This window comes from Muntiacus reevesi, chromosome 2 (genome assembly GCF_963930625.1).
Source record: "Muntiacus reevesi chromosome 2, mMunRee1.1, whole genome shotgun sequence".
Taxonomy (NCBI): Eukaryota; Metazoa; Chordata; class Mammalia; order Artiodactyla; family Cervidae; genus Muntiacus; species Muntiacus reevesi.
Window position 1 is genome coordinate 106632677 of NC_089250.1, and position 22546 is coordinate 106655222.

A 22546-nucleotide genomic window follows, 5' to 3' on the forward strand; every position below is an offset into this window, starting at 1 on the left:
TTGCCATCATCAAAAAGTCTACAAACAACAAATGCTGGAGAGGGTGTGGAGAAAAGGGAATGCTCTTGCACCATTGGTGGGAATGTAAATTGATACAGCCACTATGGAAGACGGTACGGAGATTCCTTAAAAAACTAAGAATAAAAACACCATATGACCCAGCAATCCCACTCCTAGGCATGTATCTGAGGAAACCAAAATTGGAAAAAAAAAAAATGTATCCAACTGTTCACTGCAGCACTATTTACAACAGCTAGAACATGGAAGCAACCTAGATGTCCATCAACAGATGAATGGATAAAGAAGTTGTGGTACATATACACAATGGAATATTACTCAGCCATAGAAAGGAACGCATTTGAGTCAGTTCTGATGAGGTGGATGACCTAGAACCTATTATACAAAGTGAAGTGAGTCAGAAAGAGAAAGATAAATATTGTATTCCAATACATATAAACAGAATCTAGAAAAATGGTACTGAAGAACTTATTTACAGGGCAGCAGTGGAGAAACAGACAGAGAACAGACTTACGGACATGGGGAGAGGGGAGGAGAGGGTGAGATGTATGGAAAGAGTAACATGGAAGCTTACATTACCATGTGTAAAATAGATAGCCCAAAGGAATTTGCTGTGTGGCTCAGCAAACTCAAACAGAAGCTCTGTATCAACCTAGAGGGGTGGGATGGGGTGGGAGATGGGAGGGAGGTTCAAAAGGGAGGGGATAAATGTATACCTATGGCTGATTCATGTAGAGATTTGACAGAAAAGAACAAAATTCTGTAAAGAAATTATCTTTCAGTAAACAAAGAAAAAGAAAAAAAAAAAAAACAGGCTAATAATACTAAGTAAATAACCATAGAGGTGGTGCTAAGATGTCACCGAGTCCTGCAGGAAAGGAGGGTGACAGAAGTGTGGGAAATGAGGAGAAAGAGTAAGATGTGTGGGCAACCCCCACTCCGGGCAGGAGGCAGAGCCCCAGGCTCCTCTCATCTCACGAGTCCAGCCCCTGCTTACAGCACAGGACCCTTGGGGGTGGAGAGCCTTTCCCAGACTCAGGCCAGCAAGGGGGCCCGTCCACTCTGGTCACTGTGGGCGGCCAGGTTATGCAACCCCAGCCAACCCCAGCCTCCAGGTGGTTCCTTCACCCCAGATCCTGCCTTGTCTTTAATTTCATTTTTAACCTCTCTCTCCTGATCTTTTCTTTCTCCTCCTTATTCATCCCGTCCCTCCTTCCTTCTGTCTCTTCCGCCTCTCCTTTCTCATCTCTGTTTCCTTTTGTGTCTAACTTTTCTCCTTTTTTCTTTTAATTCACTTTTATTGGAGTATAGTTGCTTTATAATGTTGTGTCTGTACAGCAAAATGAATCAGTTATATGTATACATACATCCCCTCTTTTTTGGATTTCCTTCCCGTTTAGGTCACCACAGGACAGTGAGTACAGCTCCCTGAACTATACTGTAGATTCTCATTAGTTCCATATTTTATACATCGTCTTTTTTCTTTATGTCTCTCTCTTTTTTTGTGTCTCTCTTTTTCATTCTTATGTCTCTTCCCTGACATACTCTCTTTCATTCTCTTGCCTTCTTCAACTTCTATTTCTCTATGAAAAGCTGACAAACTTCAGAATATTCAGGCTTAAAATCATACCCCAGAATGTACTTCATGCCACTCAACACTATATCCTAAAAATTGGTCAAAATGGTAAGTTGTAGCTTATGTATATTTTACCAAAATTTTTTAAAGAATCTCAAGAATTTACAAAGTTAGATTTGGAATCCCATTCTCACCCAAAATTTTAAAATTAAAAGAAGAATTTTTAAAAGGGAAACATAACCTGTATCCCGGCTGCCTCCCTGCTCTGGCTGTGTGACCCTGAGGTAGTCACTCAACCTCTCTGTGCCTCAGTTCCTCTCCTTATAAACTGAGATGTTACCAGAAGGTCCTCGTGAGGATGGAACAAGGTGGTGCCAGCACAGCCTTGAGCACACTGCCGGGACTCAGCAGGTGCTTAATAAATGCCCATTTCCTCCATTTTCCTTCTGGGTGTTTCTCTTTTGGCCTCTTTCCTCTGGAAACTTGTTGTTACTTCTGTGTCCCCCGACCCCCTCTGGCCCTGAAGAGCAAGGAGACAGCGTGTCCTGCTGGGGCCCCTTGCAGACCCTGTGACTGCTGGTAACAGTGTGGCTCTTACTCCCCTGCTACCAGGCACACAAGCCCTGCCCATCCTAGAAGTCAAGGCGCTGTTGTCCCCATTAGCTACAAAGAATGGACAATGGTCCAGCAGGCCCCACCGTTGGCAGCACTGTGGCTGGTTCCTCCTGCTCCCACCCCAAGCCCTCCCTGGCCCTCTCTGAAGCCCTTGGAAACACAGAGGATGACAGAGGGGGCCAACAGAGGCAGGGCAAGCCCACCCATTAGCTCATGCCAGATCGAGGCAGGCAGCCCAACCCTGGGCATCCTGGTCAGGCACTGCCTGTCGTGCTGGGGGACACCTCGTCTGGGGCCCAAGTCCAGAAGGCTGAAGGCCCCTGGCCTCCTGTCTGCCTGCTGGTGACCACTGCCAAGGTGTCAAGCCCTACTGGTGGCGATTTGTCTGTCTAATTCTTGGGTGCTCCTGAAACCTTCTGGGTGGATGGCCCCCTTGAGAGAGGCCATTCCTCCAGGCTCCTAGCCTGGTAAGTAAAGGGTGGGGCCCCACTTTCCTACCCCAGAGTATCTCTTGGGAGCAAGCACTCCAGGCAGCTACTGCTGCCTGTGGGTCAGGCACCCCCACCCCAAAACCTTCTGCAAGAAGCCTCTTCCCTCCTGGTGCTCCCTGCTAGCAACCTCCCAGCCTCGACCACCAATTTAGATCCCCTGCCATGAGGAGGGGATTCCTTACTGCCTCAGCTCACAGTATAAGGGCCCCCTCCCTTAGGATGCAGGAGAGTTAAGGCAATGATTTCATTGGGAGAGGTCCAGAGAGGTGTCATTTATTACCGGGCAGAGCTCTAACTGGGGCAAGATGCCTAGTAGCTGATCTCAGCTTTGCTGGCAATTTGCTGTGGGACTTTGGGCCTGCCACCTACCATCTCTGAGTTTCAATTTCTCCCTAGAATTGAATGATATCCACATGAGCTGCCAGAGTAGATGTGTGTCCAGCCTGGTCTGGGTGCTGTAATTGCCATGACTCATTTAGAATTTACCTTGAGTGTTTTACTATGGTGAGGGAACCAAGGCTCAGAGAGGCTAAGTATCAATAACTTAGCTAAGGTCACACAGATGAGGAGTGAGGGTGGGGCTAGGATTCAAACCTGTCAAGAACCTGTCCAGTCCTCCACCTAACCATGCCATAGTACCACAAGGTGTACACTCAACATTCCTGCCCTTGAGGGGCTTATCAGAACCCACATGCAACCAGGAGAGGATGAACTGAGATACCTGATGTCAAGGAGGAGAGACAGGGCAGTCACGGAGGGCTTCCTGGAAGAAGCATTCTCAGTTCTATCACAAGCTTTGGGAGGAGCTTCAGATGGACACCCTCATCCCGGGGGCTTCATCCCTTATTTGAACGTAGAGCATTTTGTCATTGAGGGAGCGATGGCAAAAGAGTAAATGATTCCTTTTGTGTGTGCTGGTGGCTCCAGTTATCCAGGGAACCCCTCTGGCCCCAACAGGGAGCCATTGAGAGATTGGAGGGTTCCCAGGAAAAGGGGCCTCCTCTTAGCTTCAGCCCCACAGGCCCCTGAGCCATGACCAGAGAGAGACCACATGCTTACCTCATATTCATTGATCTCACTGACTGTCCCAGGCCCTGGGCCACAGCAGTGAACAGGGCAAAGCCGCACCTCATTCTCCTGCAGGAGATTCAGTAAATACATGAACATGTCAATAAATAATACAGTTTCAGACCATGGTTAGTGTCATGAGGGAATCGGGGTGGGTAGGGAATGACAGCTGCACAGACCAGTGTCCAGTGCACCCATGGGAGTGCTGAGTGGTACTTTGAGAGCTGGTGGGGGTGGGCCAACATTGAGGGGCTTCCCTCCGAAGTGAGACCTCGCCCAAAGCGGATGGTGACTAGGAATTCACTGGACACAGAAAGGACAGAAGAATTGTCCCAGGCAAGGGATTGGATGTGCAAAGGCCCTGTGACTAGAAAGGCTGGGGGAACATGAGGGCCTCAAAGATGCCCAGTGAGGCTGCAGTGGATAGATCTTACAGGGCCTGGAGGCCACATGGAGGGTCTGGGTCTTTACACTGAGATGACAGGGACGTAGCAGGGGAATGGCATGCCACTTGTACCTTTCAAAGAGCACACACTGCCTGCAGGGTGGAAAGTGGATTGAATGAGGGTAGAGGGCTTGGATTAGCCACTATGGTTTCCAGGTGAGCTGCAGTGGTGGCTTGGGCCAGGCTCGAAGCAGAAGAGATGAGAAAAATGGAAACAGAAGGCAGTGGGAGAGGAACCCCCAGGTGAAAAGGAGTGAGATATCATGGTCCCACATCCTGGGTCTCCTGCCCTCAGACCTGCCCCCCCATCAGCAGCATCTCTCTCCTCCTCCCAGGCCTGCAGGTGCGAGAGGTGCAGATCGAGGTGTCGCGGCAGCAGGTGGAGGAGCTGTTCGGGCTGGAGGATTACTGGTGCCAGTGTGTAGCCTGGAGCTCTGCGGGCACCACCAAGAGCCGCCGGGCCTACGTCCGCATCGCATGTACGCTGCCCGGACACCCCGCCCCCGCCCCCTTGGGCCCTTCCCCCGTGGACCCTGGAGAGAGCGTTCTACACACAGGCACGAGGGCACAGGGGCCACCAGCTCAGAGGAAGGCTCCAAGACGCAGAGCCTTGAATTCTGGTGCCAGAATTTCTAATGGCCCTTTTTTGCCTACTTATTTATATAACAAGCCGTCAGCTTCCCTAGTCATCGTGTGCCGAGGATCCCAGAGTTAGGGAGGGAAGTTTGTCCCCCTAAGCCCACCTGGTGAGGCCCCCGTCTTGGAGAAGAGACTCCCCTGGTAAAGCCCAGGAGTCCTGGTGAGATTTCCTTGGTGTCCACCGCCACCTCGTGGCTAGAATGGGGCACTTCAGGATCCAGCTCTGCCTGACTGGCCTCCTCCCTGCCCTGGCCTGACGGTGTGCCTTGCAACCCTTTCCCTTCTCCCAGACCTGCGCAAGAACTTTGATCAGGAGCCTCTGGGCAAGGAAGTGCCCCTGGACCATGAAGTTCTCCTGCAGTGCCGCCCACCGGAGGGGGTCCCTGTGGCTGAGGTGAGTGAGGACGTGGGAAATACTGGGCATGGCAGAGGCCACCCAGGTATGGTATTTACCACCAGCCATGGTAACTCAGCCTCCCAGAGCCCTCCCGTTTCACAGACAGAGGAAAGAACTGCCATCTCTTTAGAACTCGGCACATCCCAGATCCCAGCTGGGCCCTCCACAGGCATAATCTCACCTCATGGATGGGGCAGAACTCGGGAAGGATCCCCCAGGACTCCTTGGGCTGACCCGAGGCTTGGTCTCCTGCAAGGGAAGTGGCTGTACACACTGTCTCCCAGAACCCAAGAACCCAGCTTTATGGACACCAAAGAGGCTCACGATGCGTGTGTCTGAGCTCATCACACCTTCTGGTACCACATGTGCATCCCTGGGTGATGCCCACCTGTCCCCTCACTGCCCTGCTTGTATTCCAGACCCGCCTCCTCTCTCCCACTGCCTGCACTGGTGGTCCTGGAGTCAGAGCAGGGCATGGGGAAACATCTCAGCTTTGCTGCTAGGGACCTCAGTAGCACAGGGCTGGGGAAGATGGGCCCCTGGGCTTCCAGCTCAGGATCAGACATCAGAATCTTGGCTCTAATCACTCCCCCCAGCCCAGGCCATCATCTGGAAATGAGCTCAGACACCCTTCATGACAGGTACCCTCGTGGGGCTCCCACACGTGCCCAGCACCTGGCACAGTGGTCCTCATAGCAACCCATGTAATCCCATCTTATGGCTGGGAACGCAGCACTGGGCCAGGGGAAGTGGTCAACCAGGGTCACCCAGCTTGTGAGTAGCGGAGCTGGGATCTGCACACCCAGGTCTGCCAAAACGAGGACCATGTTTTTAATCACCTGCCAGGCCTCTTACCTTGACTAAGGGAGTCCGTTTACAGAGTTAATGATGAAGACACGCATTTATTTAGTACTTACTGTGAGCCAGGCATGTGCTCCACACCTACTATATACAGACTCCTTTCATCCTCACAGTAGCCTTTGGATAGTGCTATTGAATATTCACTTATAGGTGATGAAACCGGGGCTCAGTGGAAGTCCCATCCCAAGGCCGCCAGCTGGTGGGTGGTTGTCTTAACCACTGTGTTCTGCAGTGTCCAGCACAGTGCCTGGCGTGTAGAGGCCCTGCATCCTGGGTCACCACCAAGGTTGGACATGGATAGAACTGGTGTCCTGTTTAGTTCAGGCCTTCCCCACCTACCCCCTGCAGAGAGGGCACACTCCAAGGTGCAGGGATCAGGCACTGGGCCCTGACACCCCCAACCCCTCCCCTGCAGGTGGAATGGCTCAAGAATGAGGACGTCATCGACCCCACCCAGGACACCAACTTCCTGCTCACCATCGACCACAACCTCATCATCCGCCAGGCCCGCCTGTCGGACACGGCCAACTACACCTGCGTGGCCAAGAACATGGTGGCCAAGCGCCGCAGCACCACGGCAACCGTCATTGTATACGGTGCGGCCCCGAGCGGGCGGTGGTGGGTGCGCATGCTGGAGGTGGGCGGGAGCCTGGGGCTGTACAGCCCACCTGACCCTGTCCTACCCAAAGGCCAGCAGGACCCTGGTGAACAGGTGGGGAGGAGGAGGCCCAAGAGGAGAGGTAGCTTCTCCAGGGTCACACAGCAAATTTAGTGGTGAGGTCAGGCACTCCTGGGCCCCCAGCCAGGAGCACTCGCCCCTTCTCAAGCCCTTTGCTTATCCCCGAAGAAGATCCAGTTCTCTGGGAGTTGGGGCTGAGGCAGGGCCCACTTGGGAGCCCCATCCTCAAGCGCGTTATTCTAGCAGAGTTCGGGACTGCTGCTCAGGTCCCTCAGCAATTCCTTGCTGTCCCCTTGGGTGGGAGGGCAGAGTAATGGCTGAGATGAGTGTTGTAGATAGAACCCTGTACTTGGTTCCAGTTATAGACGCCCCCCCCCCCCATTCCTCACGGGGAAACCCTGGATGCCAGCCCTCTCTGGACCTCTACTTGCCATTGTACAGAAAGGCAGGGAGTCATTGGGTCCCCTCTGGTGCTGAATGCAACCTAGGTCTGCCTGCCGGTGTCTGAGTCCCCAGCCTTGATGGCAGAAGGGGTCCAACTCGGGAGGACCAGTCCTCAGCAGAGGGGCCTCCTCAGGGCTGTGGGATGGGACCTGGGGGGCCCTCAGAGTGAAGAGCCAGGTCAGCCGGGTGACACCTACTACCCTCGCAGTGAACGGTGGCTGGTCCAGCTGGGCAGAGTGGTCGCCCTGCTCCAACCGCTGTGGCCGCGGCTGGCAGAAGCGCACGCGGACCTGCACCAACCCTGCCCCCCTCAACGGAGGCGCCTTCTGCGAGGGCCAGGCCTTCCAGAAGACTGCCTGCACCACCGTGTGCCCAGGTAAGGCTACAAGCCAGGTGGCACTGCACCCGTGCCCAGCCCTGCCTCCTGTGCTGTGTGGTCACAGAGCCAGGACCACTGACTTCTCTCCTGGGCTTGTCCTGGGACCCACAGCTGGCTGACCCTGCTGGACCAGATACTGTGGCCTTTGACCTCTGTTCCACCCTGTGCTATGGGAGAGACGGAGGCGGAGGCTCTTGGGGGTAGGCTCTCTGCGCCCCCCCCAGGATGGGAGTTCTCCGTGTCAGCCCCCAGGCCAGGGTCCCAGAGGCACCCGGAGTCAGAGTGCCTGTCCCTTGACTGCTCAGCACACCTGGCCCCTGACCGCTGTCTTGCTGCAGTCCTCTTTTCCTCGTGTCTTATTCTGTATCCCCATCAGTTGGTCTGTGTTCCCTCTCTCTGGTGACGTGTTTGTGTGAATGCGCGGTGTTTTTCACCCTGGGTTTGTGCCTGTGTGTGAACCCTTGTGCTGAGTCTGCGTCGGTGATCTTACACACGTGTCTGGAGCTGTCTTTGCCCCTCTGTGCTCCTCTGACTCTCGCGGATTTCTCTGGCCGGCCTGTGTGTGTCCCGATCCCTCTTGCCCTGCTGCACTCCGTGTGTGTGTGCACTGCTGTGCTGGGCACATGTAACCGTGTGTGCAGGCAGCCATGCGTGCCCGGGTCCCCACGAACCACGCGCTGTGTCCCCACAGTCGACGGCGGGTGGACGGAGTGGAGCAAGTGGTCGGCCTGTAGCACCGAGTGTGCGCACTGGCGCAGCCGTGAGTGCATGGCGCCCCCGCCCCAGAACGGAGGCCGGGACTGCAGCGGGACCCTGCTCGACTCCAAGAACTGCACTGACGGGCTGTGCGTGCAAAGTGAGTCTTCAGAGGGCGGGGCCCAGGGTGGGGGCTCTGGAGTCAGAGAGGCCCCCCGCCTGGCCTGCAGTGCCGCAGACCTGCCCGCCCACATGCTGTCGTCTCACCCACACATCTCCCCGTCACCCTCGCTACCACCTGCTCCCTGTCATCCGTGTCATTGTCTTTCTTTCCTTATTTCCCTCGACAGATAAGAAAACTCTAAGTGACCCCAAAAGCCACCGTAAGTCCCATTTCATGGCTATCCTCTTTCCTCTGGGGGGACCCCTGGTTTTCCTTGGCTGGTTTTTTCAAGGGGTGGAGTGCAGGGCAGGGCAAGGGGCAGGGGGGAGTTGAAGGTGCTCCCCTACAAGCTCTGTGGGGCTCCCCGCGCCCAACTCTGCATGTGGCATGGTCTCCATCACGGTCAGACAGGCAGACCCTCAGCTGAAAGAAGGGCCCCCAGACACTATCTTGACCTTCCCATTATAGGAGAAGAAACTGAGTCTCAGAGAGCAGGGACTTACCCAAGGAGCCAGTTAGGGTTGGAACCTAATTATTTGGCCAGAGCTCTGCTCCTAGCCCCAGCCCCCGGTGTTCCTCTGTGGGACGGGGCCAGCAGGCAGGCCGACACCTACCCTTCCCAGTACCTCTCATTGTTCCCGCCAGCAGCCGGCTGACACCTCCTAGGGCCCTGGGACACCCGCTGCCCTGCGTCAGCCCCCAGGGGCTGTGCTGCGTTGTGGTAAAGCCGCTTGGGCAGATTGGCCTGTGGTAATTCAGCCACAATTTCCAAATAATTCCAGAATTATAAATTCAATGGTGAGGCCCTAAATGCAGTTCACAGCGGGGGCAGACTGGTGACTGGTTAGATATTGTAAATCACCAGGCAAGCGACCACCCCCCATGATATCGATGACGTGGTGAGGCAGAGCCCCCAGAAAGATGGGAGCCCAGCCCTGGGGACCTGCTCTGGCAGCTCTCCCCGGGGAGCCCAAGAATGAGGGGAGATGGAGGTCCGGCAGGTGGTGGAGTCAGGCAAACCTCAGGGCTGAGGGCCCCACCCTACCTTGCTGAAGCTCAGGCCTCCCCCCAGTTCGGGCAGGAAAGCCAGCCTCCCTCTCTGAGGGCCCCTAGGGGCTGGGGGAGAGTAGACAGGGGCTTCCCCGAGCTCCCAGAGGAAATGGGGGGCGGGGGAGGGTCAGCCGTCTTGGCTCTGCTGCACTGTCCAGTGTAGTAGCTGCTAGACATGTGTGGCTTGAAAATTATATTTATCTTAGCTGAAAATAAATATGCCTAAGAACTCTTTTCCTCAGCCAAGCCAGCCACATTTTAGTTGTTTAATAACTGTACATGGCTGGCAGCTATCATGGGAAACAGTGTAGACATGGGATACGCCTTCATCCTAGAAAGTTCTGTTGGACGGAACACCTCTTTGCCTGGCTGCCTGCTATTGCTTCTAGCTCTGCAGCAGCCTGCCCTGCGCACTGTCTGGAGCGGGGTATCCTCCAGCTTAGCAGCCTGTCTGGGGTGGGGAGTATAACCTGGGGTTGCCTCCCTGAGCCCCTTCCTTCCCTTCCAGCTCTCCCTTCCCTTCCCTCCTCTCCATCCATCACCATGCATCTCATTCTCCTCCTCCTGCTTCCCCTCCCCCTCCCGCCCTCAGTCCAGAATGGAAGTGAGCTTAGAGGGCTACTTGCAGAGATTTCTGGGAACCAGGACCTTGGGTCCTATGGAGAGTGCTGCAGGCTGCAAGTGAGGCCCTGGGTTAACTCCCACCTTGGACAGGACACTCTGTGGCCCCCTGACTTTGAGCCACAGGCCCTGTCACCTCCTGAGCAGAGAGCAGTGACTTCAGCTTCACTCTTGGGAGCGTCCACTCCAGGAGTGCCTGTTCCTCTCCTTACTACATTGGGAAGGAAGCAGAGCATGGGGGCAGGAGCATTTAGACCGTCTTACTTATGGAGACTGATGCTCAGAGAGGTTCAAGGCTTGCCTGAGGTCACCAGCCTGTCTTGCGGGGCTCAGATTTAAACCTAGGACAGCGCCAGTCTGTCCCAGGCCCTGCCTCTCCCAGGGGACCAAGGGAATGTCTGGCTCCCCCAAGGCCTAGGTCTCTGCCCCCTGCCCCTCACTCGGCCCTCCTGTCCCCACAGTCCTGGAGACCTCGGGGGACGTGGCGCTGTATGCGGGCCTTGTGGTGTCCGTCTTCGTGGTGGTGGTTGTCCTCATAGTGGTGGCGGTGGTGGTGTACCGCCGCAACTGCCGTGACTTTGACACCGACATCACCGACTCGTCCGCCGCCCTCACCGGCGGCTTCCACCCAGTCAACTTCAAGACTGCAAGGCCCAGTAAGGACCTGGGAACACCTGGGGTGGTGGGTGCGGGCAGGGTCCCCAGCGGGCTTGGCAGCCAGACCAGCCAGACAAGAGCACAGGCGCCTGAGTCCCTCGTGAGGTTTCTCTAGAGGTTTTTTTAATAAAGATGACTGGACAAGTATGGGTGAGAGCGATGCAGGAAAGAGAAGAAATCACTCAGGTGACAAGTCCCTAAGCTTCCTGCCTCAGTTGGCAATGGAACCTTTCAGAGCTGGAATTTGGATGGGATTTTGTAAAAGAAGGGCTCCCAACAGTAGCAGAGGGTGGGATGGGGCCAGGGAGGCACCGCAGGCTGAGTCTGACTGCAGCCCTGCCCTACAGACAACCCACAGCTCCTGCACCCATCCGTGCCTCCTGACCTCACTGCCAGCGCCAGCATCTACCGTGGGCCAAAGTACGCCCTGCAGGACTCAGCTGACAAGATCCCCATGACCAACTCGCCGCTGCTGGACCCACTGCCCAACCTCAAGATCAAGGTCTATAGCTCCGGCACCACCGGCTCTGGGCCAGGCCTGGCAGACGGGGCCGACCTGCTGGGAGTCCTGCCGCCCGGCACGTACCCTGGTGATTTTGCCCGGGACACCCACTTCCTGCACCTGCGCAGTGCCAGCCTCGGCTCCCAGCAGCTCCTGGGCCTGCCCCGTGACCCAGGGAGCAGTGTCAGTGGCACCTTTGGCTGCCTGGGCGGGAGGCTCAGCATCCCCGGCACAGGTGGGTCCCTGCTCTCCTTGCCCGTTAGCCTGGCCTTGGCATGTTCCCCTCTAGACAGTCTAACACTTACCCAGGCGAAAATAGGACTTCCTGGTCCCATTTTAGAGACATGGAAAGTGAGGCCCAAGGGGATAAAGTGATGATAAAATGAAAACCTGGGGTCCAGGCCTGCCTCTGCCTTGCCGGGGAGGGGAACTCTCTAAACCTCAATTTCACTATCTAGTAAGTGGGAAAGAATACTGCCGTGTTAGTCAACAAACCCACAGAATGTTGTTAAAAAGACAGAGCTGCCCAGCTCAGGTTGCATAGACAGCAGTGACAGTTTCCTAGCGTCATACCCTGAGCTAGGCTGGGGCTGGAACCACCCCTTCAGCCTCCAGGACTTTGGCCTATCTCTATATCCCATTGCAATGCCTCCTCTGTGTGGTCCCTCTGGACAGACCCCCTGCGGTCAGTGACCTGGCCTATCCTGGCACCCAACCACTCTCCCCATGCCTTGCTGGTGACCACCAGGATCTCAGAAAATGTCTTTCTCTCCCTATTCCAAGCTGGAGGCCAAATCCCCATACCCTGTGCTAAGCTCCTAGACTCTAGCCCCTCCCTACTAACCTCTCCCTCCCCCTAGGGGTCAGCCTGCTGGTGCCCAATGGAGCCATCCCCCAGGGCAAGTTCTACGAGATGTACCTCATCATCAACAAGGCAGAAAGCACCCTGTGAGTAGAGAGACGCAGCCCCAGGCTGGCTGTCCCCTGCTTGGCCTCTGTCTCCCTGCTGCTTGCCACTTTGGGCTCAAGTATATCCCCTTCTAATCCCAGTGCCAAGACCAGAGATAGTTCTCCAAGGAAGACATTGCTTGATACTTTTTCCCATTTAAGTCATACAAAACCAGCTCAACAAATCATAAAACTGAAAGCCAGATGACCAGCTGGCTACAATATGACAAAGAGCTAATATCCTAACTATGTGAAGAGGTTTGGGAGACCAGTAAGAAAAACTGAACATCTCAGTACAAAAATGGGCAAAGGATATGAACAAGTGATTCACACACACACTGTCATACATATAGATGTGTGCACACACACACACACAATGGCCAGTAGGTTATGAGGAAATGTTCGACATAATTCGTAATCAAAGAAATAGTAAAAGAGCTATGAGGCGCTGGAAGTTTCTCTGCTCATGAATTTGCAAAGATATTTTCAAATGTCATAGTACCTTCATACTGGCAAGAGTGTGGGAACACAGCCCTCCCATGACGCGTTGGTGGGAGTGTGGATGGGTAGTAGTTTTCCAGAGGGCCTTTTAGCAGTATCTATCCACAGCATCTTCAGAGTGCAAAACCTTTGAAAATAGGAGCAAAGATTTGGCTATGAGAATGTTGCAATAATAGCAAAAATCTAGAAACAATCTCAAGGCCTGTGTCATTTTTCCTTAACTCTGGGAGCCCCAGGGGTACAGAGCTGCTTTCAGGGCTGGGGGAAGCCCAGCCCCGCTTCCTCACTGCCTCCCTCTTACCCTCCACCCTGCCCCAGCCCACTTTCAGAAGGGACCCAGACAGTATTGAGCCCCGCAGTGACCTGCGGGCCCACAGGCCTCTTGCTATGCCGCCCCGTCATCCTCACGGTGCCCCACTGCGCAGAAGTCAGTGCTGGCAACTGGATTTTCCAGCTCAAGACCCAGGCCCACCAGGGCCACTGGGAGGTGAGGAGGCAAGGCTGGGGGGCCTTGGGATCTGAAAGCCCCTTTCGTCCTAGCCCAACCTGGATGGACCCCCTCCAGGTCCTTGGCTGACGCGGCCACCTCTCCCCCACCCCCTGTGAGCCTACAGGAAGTGGTGACCCTGGACGAGGAGACCCTGAACACCCCCTGCTACTGCCAGCTGGAGGCCAGGTCCTGCCACATCCTGCTGGACCAGCTGGGCACCTATGTGTTCACGGGTGAGTCTTACTCCCGCTCGGCAGTCAAGCGGCTCCAGCTGGCTATCTTTGCCCCAGCCCTCTGCACCTCCCTGGAGTACAGCCTCAGAGTCTACTGCCTGGAGGACATGCCCGTAGCGCTGAAGGTAAGGCCAGACCGTGGACGCCCGCACAGGCCTGCACACTGGGTGCCTCACTCACAACCAGCCCACTGCATGATACCTTCCAGTACTCCCTCCCCGGGATCATAGCACCTGCCAGGCACCCTCTGCCACCATCAGCCTCATCCAGTCATTCCTTCATTCCTCAAACACTGAAATGGCATCAGACCCTCGTGATACAGAGATGAGTCAGGCACAGTTCTGCCCTCACCAAGCTGCGGGCTAGAGATGGAAACAGACCTGAGGATAGCTGATGCGGGGCTGAGGGAGCTTCAGCCTGGGGATGCGGGCTGGCAGGGCTTGGTTGTTGGGGAGGGCGTCTGAGAAGGCTTCACAGCCTTCTCAGAGCTGACCTTAGCCCTAAGCTCCCGAGGACAGGTGGGAGCTCCAGGCAGAGAAGGGAGAAGGGCATTCCAGCAGACAGCAGTTCATGCAGAGGCAGATGTGGTGGTCTGTGTGCCAAAGCGTGCTGCGGTATGAGAGGTGGGGCTCAGCCTCCCAACAGCCTTGGGGTCATGCCAAGGAATTTGGAAGCCATCCAGTGGGTGGGGGCAGAGACCTGGTGGACACCTATTCACAGGTGCTCTCTTGAAAGCTACTCTGTGGGGATGGATAGACAAAAGGCTGGAAGGCTGCAGCCAGACCTTGAGCTGGACCCTGGACAACAGGCAGGCAAGGGGGCTGAACTCTGTTTAGTTAGTAGAATGGACAGAAGCAGTGACCAGTGGAAATAGTAAGGGGAGGAAGAGTCAGGACTGACAGCCAAGCTTCTAGTGTGTCCAGAACAGTGGATCGTGCCCCTAAGTGAGGGGGGCCATGGCAGATCAGGAGGGGTTCAGGGCAGGTAGAGAGAGAAGGAATTTAGCACCTACAACCTGGTAACAGAAGGTGTTAGTACCTCCCTGTCTCCCTAGCCACTAAGACCCTGTCCATTGTCTGCCCACCCTCTCACCGGTTCCCAGGACCTCAGTCTCATCCTGACAAACAGTGGGAGAGCACAGACCCTTGGCCCTGTTTAAACCCCTTTTCCTTTTCCATCTTTCCATCTCCCGCCTCTCTGAATCCTCCTCCTTCCCTGTGGCTCCAGGAAACAGCTCCTGTAGCTTCTTCCACCCATGGTCTGTGGGCTCTTCTAGCTCCTTTGCTTCCCGGTCTCATGTGATTTGTCTCAGGCTCCAAGTTGCTGACTGATGCAACACAGGTGAAAAGGCCTCATGGGAGAGAGTCTCCTCCTGAGACCAGGCTGACCTGAAATTCCAGGAGGCCCATAATGGGTTAGAGGCTCTGGTAAGGTGTTTTTGCAGCCTGGACCTCTTGGTTCTAGGGCACTGTCTAACATCCAGTTATGGTCAGAGAATGGAATGGAGATCAAGAGGGAAGTTGCCACATATTGGATTGATGTCATTCTTTGTTTATTCAACCTCTGTCCATCCATCCAGCCATTACTCACCCGTCCATTTATCTTTTCTTCCATCTGTCCTTCTGTTTACACACCCATCCGTTTGTATTTTCATCTACACATCATTTTGTCTGTCTATATCTATCCACCCATCTATTTGTCAACCTGTCTATTGAGCCATCCATGTATCTATTTGGTCATCTATAAATCCATTCATCCATCCACTTGTCCCACATTCTTTTAATCCATTTTTTTCTGTCTATCCATCCATGCATCCACCCACACAGTAAATTTTCTTTGAGCACTTACCAAATGTCCAGTCCTGTGACTCAGATGGGCCCCTGCTCTCAATGTTACAGCCTGGTTCCCTCTGCCCACATGTATCCCCAAGTCTCAAACCTGCAGCAAGAAAGAGCCTGCTGACCTAGTGTGATGGGCTCCACTTTCTCATTGCTCCCTGGCCCACAGGAGGTGCTGGAGCTGGAACGGACCCTGGGTGGCTACCTAGTGGAGGAGCCAAAACCCTTGCTGTTTAAGGACAGTTACCATAACCTGCGCCTCTCCCTCCACGACATCCCCCATGCCCACTGGAGGAGCAAGCTGCTGGCCAAGTACCAGGTGAGGGCTGGGCCAAAGGAGGGGGGAGGGTGGAGCTGGGGCGGGGGCTGCCCAGAGAAGACCAGTCCATCCTCCCCACCTTCCCTCTCCATTCTGCAGCCTCGGTCTCCACACCCACCCTTGTGTCTCTCTTTCTCCCCCTGTACCCCGGTCATACACTCCCACACACAGTCTGTATACATCATCTTTAAAGAGGTCCTACCATCTCTAAGAGCATTCATACCTGCCAGACTGTCCAGACTAATCTCTGATAGTCACATCCCTCTGCCCATCTGTGTGAAATTATTGAGTCCACAGGGCTTCCCAGTCCCACAGTCTCACACACACACACACATGTACACACACACACACACACACACACAGCGACATATATTCAAACTCGTGCCTTCTTGCCCATATACTCCCTTTCTCAGTTGGAGGGCCCTTGCCCAGCTCTTCTTCCTCTGCCTGCCTGGGTGAGAAAGTCCTAACCCTTCCTGAGGCTGGGCCCCTTCCCTGCCCGCGCCTCCATTCCCTGAGGGCAGGGCCAGCTGGCCTCACCTCCCTAACCCTGCCTGCCTCCCCCAGGAGATCCCCTTCTGTCACATTTGGAGTGGCAGCCAGAAGGCCCTGCACTGCACCTTCACGCTGGAGAGGCACAGCCTGGCCTCCACGGAGCTCACCTGCAAGATCTGCGTGCGGCAGGTGGAGGGGGAGGGCCAGATATTCCAGCTTCATACCACGCTGGCAGAGGTGAGGGCCAGAGCGCAGACACCCCGTGGGGCTGGGCGCTGCAGAGTGCAGACCCGAGGCTCCCCCTCGTTTGGGGGAAGGGCCACCTCCCACAGAACTGTGCCCTCAGCTCCCATGTCTGAGCTGGGACGTGCTCACTCTTGGCCACCATGCATGCTAAGTCGCTTCAGTCGTGTCCGACTCTTTGTGACCCCATGGACTGTAGCCTGCCAGGCTCCTCTGTCCATGGGATTCTCCAGGCAAGAATACTAGAGTGGGTTGTCATGCCCTCCTCCAGGGGATCTTCCCAACCTAGGGATCGAACCCACGTCTCTCATGTCTCCTGCATTGGCAGGTGGGTTCTTTACCACTGGCACCACCTAGGAAACCCCTCACCTCCCATGTCTGGGCTGGGACGTCCTCACTGCTGGCCAACAGCTGTGACTTACTGAGTGCAAACCTGGGCCTGACCTGTACCAAATCTCACCAGATCTTCACAACCACCAGGGAGACAGATACGAGGATCCCCACCTGGGAGATGAGAAAAAAGATTTAATGGAGGGCTTGTGGATCTTGTATCAGGTTGATGCTCGGCCCGAGCCTGTCGTTTTCCATCACTATAGCCCAGATTGAGGCTTATAAAACCTAAGGCACCCAGGGGGACAGTACCGGGCACTCCCTGCAGTGCGGTGTAGAGAGTGCTGGATATAGTCTAGACCCACCCCTGTCACTGACTCATCATGTGACCATGGATAGTCACTTCCCCTTTCTAGACTTCATTTTTGCTTGTGTTAAAGTGGGTCCATGTGGATGAGACTGTGGCCGAGGCCCTCGTGGCTTTGTAATCACGAGGCAGCATCAGTGCTAGCCAGGGCCATGCGTTAGCATGTGCACCCTGAGGCTGGGGAAGGGTGTGCCACCCCAGTCCTGGAGAGCTCACCTTCCAGGGGACGAGGCCTTTGAGTAGCGGGAGCCCACCCAGAGCACAGAGAGATGCCAGAGTCTCCCCGAGCTCACAGTCCCTGGGCAGGGAGGCTGGGGGGACAGATGGCCAGGGAGCCCTCTCCCCATCTCACCCTTGCTCCCTGTCCTTCCAGACGCCCGCTGGCTCCCTAGACGCCCTCTGCTCTGCACCCAGCAGTGTGGTCACCACCCAACTGGGACCCTATGCCTTCAAGATCCCCCTGTCCATCCGCCAGAAGATATGCAACAGCCTGGATGCCCCCAACTCACGTGGCAACGACTGGCGGCTGTTGGCACAGAAGCTCTCCATGGACCGGTGAGTGTGGGGACAGTCTGCCGGGCTGGAGCCATAGCCGCCCCCCTTTCCGGTGTCCCCACGGGGCAGGTAGCCTGATAGTGCTTGAGGAGCATCATGCTCAGAGTGTCAGCCCGTGAGAATCAGGTTGAGCCAAGATACCAGCCAGGTGTGATCAGCAGCAGCCCTGTGCCCAGGACATCAGGTGTCCTGGAATGCTTGCTGGCTGACAGAATACATCCTGGTGTCAGAATTCTTCTGGAGAGCTTAAAATGCTGGATAAATATAATGGCAACAGTCATCCTCGTTGGGGCTCAGAGAGGAGCAGTGTATGGCCTGGGGCCATACAACCTGAAAGCAGACGGGATGGGACTCAGACCCAGGATTGTGGGGGCCCAGAGTCCACAGTCCCGGTGCTCTGGGGAGGTCCTACCAGGAGCCCCTCAACCCACGGCCCCTAGGAGGGGCTGAGCGTCTGGGGAGCCCAGGGTCCTTCTTCTTCCCTCCATCAGGTACCTGAACTACTTTGCCACCAAAGCAAGCCCCACAGGTGTGATCCTGGACCTCTGGGAAGCTCTGCAGCAGGACGACGGGGACCTCAACAGCCTGGCGAGTGCCTTGGAGGAGATGGGCAAGAGCGAGATGCTGGTGGCCATGGCCACTGATGGAGAGTGCTGAGCTGGCCCGCACCTGCGGGCTGGGAGGGACCAGCAGGAGGCGGGCACAGGCAGGCCCGGGGCAGCCTCCTGGGGGGCAATTGGGCCTCCTCTGCCCCCGAGCTCACAGCCAGAATCGCCCCTCCTCCTCCTGCCCCCGCTTGCCCCACCCGCAGACCACAACCAGCCTTAGGAGATCCATGGACTTCGTTGTTGGGAGGACTCAGCGGTCCTTCTCCACCCCATGCTGTCTCTCCTGACCTCAGACCTCTGTGCAGGAAGCGGGAGGTGCCGGGCCCTCTGGAGGCAGCTAGGGGAACAAGGAGGTGGCCCTTCCACCCTCAGCCCCAGGAACTCTCGGGGCACCTGTTTTAGTTGTGTTCTTTATTCTCTTCCTCGGTTATTGATTCTCCCTCCTCCCTCTCCGTTCGCACCATTTTCCTCTTTGAAGAGTCAAGTACAATTCAGAGAAACTGCTTTCTCCTGTCCACAAGTGAAAACGAAGAGGAAAGAAAGAAAGCTTCCAACCACTAGTAAGGCTCAAAAAAAAGAAAAACACCAAAACCACAAGGGAAAAGAAAACCCAGTTTCTTAGGAAACGCAAATGATTTATTATCCAGATATTTGGATAAGTTCTTTTTAAGAAAAAAAAAGAAAATGAAAAAACAACACAAAAAAATAGAAAACGCTTTTCTTGAGTGTGGATGTGGGCGTGCTCGTGATTCTGGCCAGCAGCCTGTGTGTGTGTATGTGAGAGAGAGAGAGAATCAGGGAGAGAGAGACTGAATAGGAAACCCTTTGCTGCTAGTGATTCCATCTTAGACTAAATTCTAACAAGCCCTCAGCTTCCGCACTTCTACAGGTTCAGATGAGATCTGAGCCATGGTCCCGTGTTTCTGAAATCTTAAACAGATGCTGAATCAGTAAAGCCAAGGAGACCTGAAGTCTGGCATGGGGTGGGGTCCTGCCTCCCTCTCACAGCCCCAGGCAGGTGCCCCCATGGCTCCTCCAGGTTCCCAGGAATCTAGATTAAAAGGACCTGGGATGGAAAATGTGGGTGGGCCAGCCCAGCCAGGGAGTACTATGGTCTGGGGGCTCCTGGAGAGGGGGCATGGCCCAGAGAGGGTCCTCACAGAGAAAGGAGTCAGGAATGAGAATCCCCTATGGACACCTCTCTTCCCCCTCCCCCCAAGGCGGGGCCAGCTGGGACACCCCAGCCTCTAGACCAGCTGGGCTGGAACAGGTGGGTCTTCTCTTAATGCCCAGGAATCAAGGATCTGCCCTTCCTTGCAGATTCCCTTCCATTTCTCCTTCTGTAAAACAAGGGGAGGATAGGACGGGCTCTCCTGCTTCAGAAGCCTGAGCTCCTGGGGTTGGTGCGGCTTTGAGGAACATGTGAGCAGCCAGCCCTGTGGGCGGCGTGGGAGGCAGGGAGGCGGCTGGCCTGGCTGTGCTTTGCACACCTGCCCGGAGTGGAGGAGGAGGGGTGGAGGGCTATTTTCCCAGCTCTGATCTCCCCAGGCATCTCCCTGCAACCCTCTTCTCACTCTCCTTCTGCTGTCTGGGAGAGTCTGAAGGAAGCTTTGACCAGCAGGGTGGAGTCGGGTGTGGCACCCCCTCTCCAGCCTGCCTGTTCCAGGATGTTCTGAGGGCCATCAAGGTCCCTTTCCACCGTCTGGTGATAGCTGGAACCAGACTCCTGAGCTGGCACAGAGGCCATATCAAAGGCCTCTCCTCTTGGCACCCAGGCCAAAGCAAGTGCCAGCTCTGGGCACTCACCCCAGGGCTTGCCCCAGCAGGTCCAGGAGCAGCTGCTGGGACCAGCCTGGGCATATCCTGGCCTTTGAAAGTCTGATCTCCTGGGAGAAAAGCAGGTTAGGGGGCTGTAGTCCCAGCCAGTGTCCTAAGCCTGGCGTCCCAGCCGTGTACTTGGGGGCGTGTGGGGACAGTGAGATCTTCATCACTCCCCAGCCCCCTGGGGAACAGGCTACCAGCCAGCCATTGAGGGCCTCCTGGGTTTGAGAGACGTTCCTTTTTAACAAGGCTGCTCAAGGAGCCAGGCCTGCATCAGGCTTGAGCCCCTGAGGCTGAGACCACAGCCTTTTACTTTTACCCCAGTGCCTGTGTGGATGTTGCCTCAACAAAAGCAGCGAGCCTTCCCTGCCAAAGATGCCGTCCACCTCGGGCTCAGTCTCCCTGCCCACCCCCACCCATGTGGGCCTGGGTGGTCACATGAGGGCAGTCTGGAGTCCATGGACCAGCGTTCAAGCTCCAGCTTTGCTGAGGCCCCTGTGTGACTTCAGGCGTGTGACTGCCTTCTCAAGGCCTCTTTCCTTTTTAGACCTAGAAGCCTCCACAACTGCTGTCTGAGGCCCTTTGGTCTCTGATACATCATTTTAGGCTTCTGAGGTGAACCCTGGTGGGTTGAAGTTGACTATGGTCTGCCATGGCCCTTCTCCCTGCCCCTACTTCCCTGTCCCTCCTCCCTCCCTTCCTTCCTCTCCTCCCTGTCCCTTCTTCCCTGCCCCTCCTCCCTCCCTTCCTTCTATCCTCCCTGTCCCTCCTCTCCCCCTTCCCTCCATCCTCCCTGCCCCTCCTCCCTCGCTGCCCCTCCTCCCTCCCTTCCCTCCATCCTCCCTGCCCCACCTCCATCCTCCTTCCCTGTCCCTCCTCCCTTCCTTCCTCCCTCCCTACCCCTCCTCCCTCCCTTCCGTCCTCCTTCCCTGCCCCTCCTCCTTTCCCTCCTCCCTCCCTGCCCCTCCTCCCTGCCCCACCCTGAGAAACCTGCTTCCTTAGCACCCAGGAGCTCTTGTTGGATGAGGCCAGGCCAGCCACCCAGGTGCCATTTCTGACCTGATTTCCAGAAATTGTGTACCAGGGCCTGGAGCACAGAACCAATTGGCTAAAGCCTCCTGGGAGGGCTCAAACTGTCCAGCTTTATAAGAAAAGCCTGGAAAGGATTTGCTGGCTCCATCAATCTGCTTGGGCCACTGTGACTGTGTCTGCAGACTGCCCGCCTCAGGGTGGCATGGAGGTTTCTCAGCTTATTCAGGCCTGAGAGGCAGCCCCATGCAGCCTGAGTACCTTGAGAGCCACAGATTAAGTGCCGCTGCAAGGCCTAGCGCTGTGTTGACGTCTCTCTTGTCTCTGGGGTGTGCTTGCACATCTGTGCGTGTATGCATGTGCTTTTATCTGTGGGCACATCAGCGTGCCTCTCCGGGAACATGTCCCCACCTGTGTGTGCGTGTGTGCCCTCCTCGAGTCCACGCTGGGCCGCCTGGAGGTTGCCTCTCTGAGTACACAGGGTCAGTCGGTGTCTCTTCTACGTGCCTCTCCCTCTGCCTTCTCTCGTAGGGTTCTGGGCTCCAGAGGGGCCCTCCCCCCTCCTGGATGCTCCAAGGCCCTCTGGTCTCCTTCCCCCAGCAACCAGGCAGCTGAGCCAGTTCCCTTAACAGGCCCTCTGGGGAGAGGTGACCAGGAGCCTGGGTGCAGGGAGCAGCTCTCCTGCGGGCCAAGGGCTGTACCACCCGCCTGGGCAGTGGACATGGTTATATGCCCAAGGGCTGCCGGGCTGGCCCCAGTCCCACCTCTGTTTATTCTGTACTACAACCTGTAAATAACATTTAGCATTCCTATTGTAACAAAATTAATTTTTATGAAATAAATTATATTTCCTAGTCTAATAAAAAATTCAGGTTGTAGTCTGCTGTCTTTTTGACTGCCTTTCTGTCAGCAGTTGGGAATGACCTTCCTGCTCTTCTCAAAATTCCATGAGTTTGGGGACAAGGGGTCATTGCCAGAGCTCCCTCTGATCTCCTGGAAATGATCAAGTGCAACTGCCTGATTTTCTACAAGGGGAAAGTGGCCCAGAGAGGACTGAGAACTTCCCCGTTGGCCACGCAGCAAGCTGGAGCCCACGCTGACTCTGAGCACATCCCTGCTCCCCAGCCAGTGCTCTCACTGGGGAAGCATTTGTGGGATGTGTTCAGGGTCAGTAATTTGAGCCTGTCATGGGCTAGGTGGTGAGTGAGAGGAACAACAGAGGTGAAGCCCTCAGCGTCCTTGTCTGCCTGTGAGACATTCAGAAGCATGTTTCCCAGCTGGGGCCGAGGCTGAGGTCAGCTAAGAGCACTCACCTGAGACAAAATCATGCCAGCAGAAAGGGAATGATGGGCAGGCTGGGCTTGTGTGACTTTGGGCCCATGGCTGCCATGATGGTTGGGCAGGTTACATACTGAACAAGAAAGCCATATCTAAGGGGGAAGGTGGTGCCTTTCCCACTCAGATTGGA

The 22546-nt window shown here is 55.6% G+C and overlaps 1 protein-coding gene across 2 annotated transcripts in view; it reads left to right on the forward strand.

Moving 5' to 3' along the window:
* Window positions 1–21945, forward strand: part of UNC5B (unc-5 netrin receptor B) — an 88801-nt gene extending 66856 nt beyond the window's left edge. Inside the window, exons 3-17 of one of the 2 annotated variants that reach the window (XM_065922522.1) lie at window positions 4549–4692; window positions 5143–5246; window positions 6526–6706; window positions 7442–7609; window positions 8304–8468; window positions 8659–8691; window positions 10604–10798; window positions 11147–11536; window positions 12162–12249; window positions 13069–13237; window positions 13365–13598; window positions 15481–15630; window positions 16198–16362; window positions 17439–17620; window positions 18112–21945. In XM_065922522.1, coding sequence (XP_065778594.1) covers window positions 4549–4692; window positions 5143–5246; window positions 6526–6706; window positions 7442–7609; window positions 8304–8468; window positions 8659–8691; window positions 10604–10798; window positions 11147–11536; window positions 12162–12249; window positions 13069–13237; window positions 13365–13598; window positions 15481–15630; window positions 16198–16362; window positions 17439–17620; window positions 18112–18277 — 2534 coding nt within the window. In that variant the 3' untranslated portion in view covers window positions 18278–21945. The remainder of the gene's footprint in view (window positions 1–4548; window positions 4693–5142; window positions 5247–6525; window positions 6707–7441; window positions 7610–8303; window positions 8469–8658; window positions 8692–10603; window positions 10799–11146; window positions 11537–12161; window positions 12250–13068; window positions 13238–13364; window positions 13599–15480; window positions 15631–16197; window positions 16363–17438; window positions 17621–18111) is intronic. The other variant, XM_065922523.1, reaches the window with a different exon arrangement.
* Window positions 21946–22546: the final 601 nt, after the last annotated feature.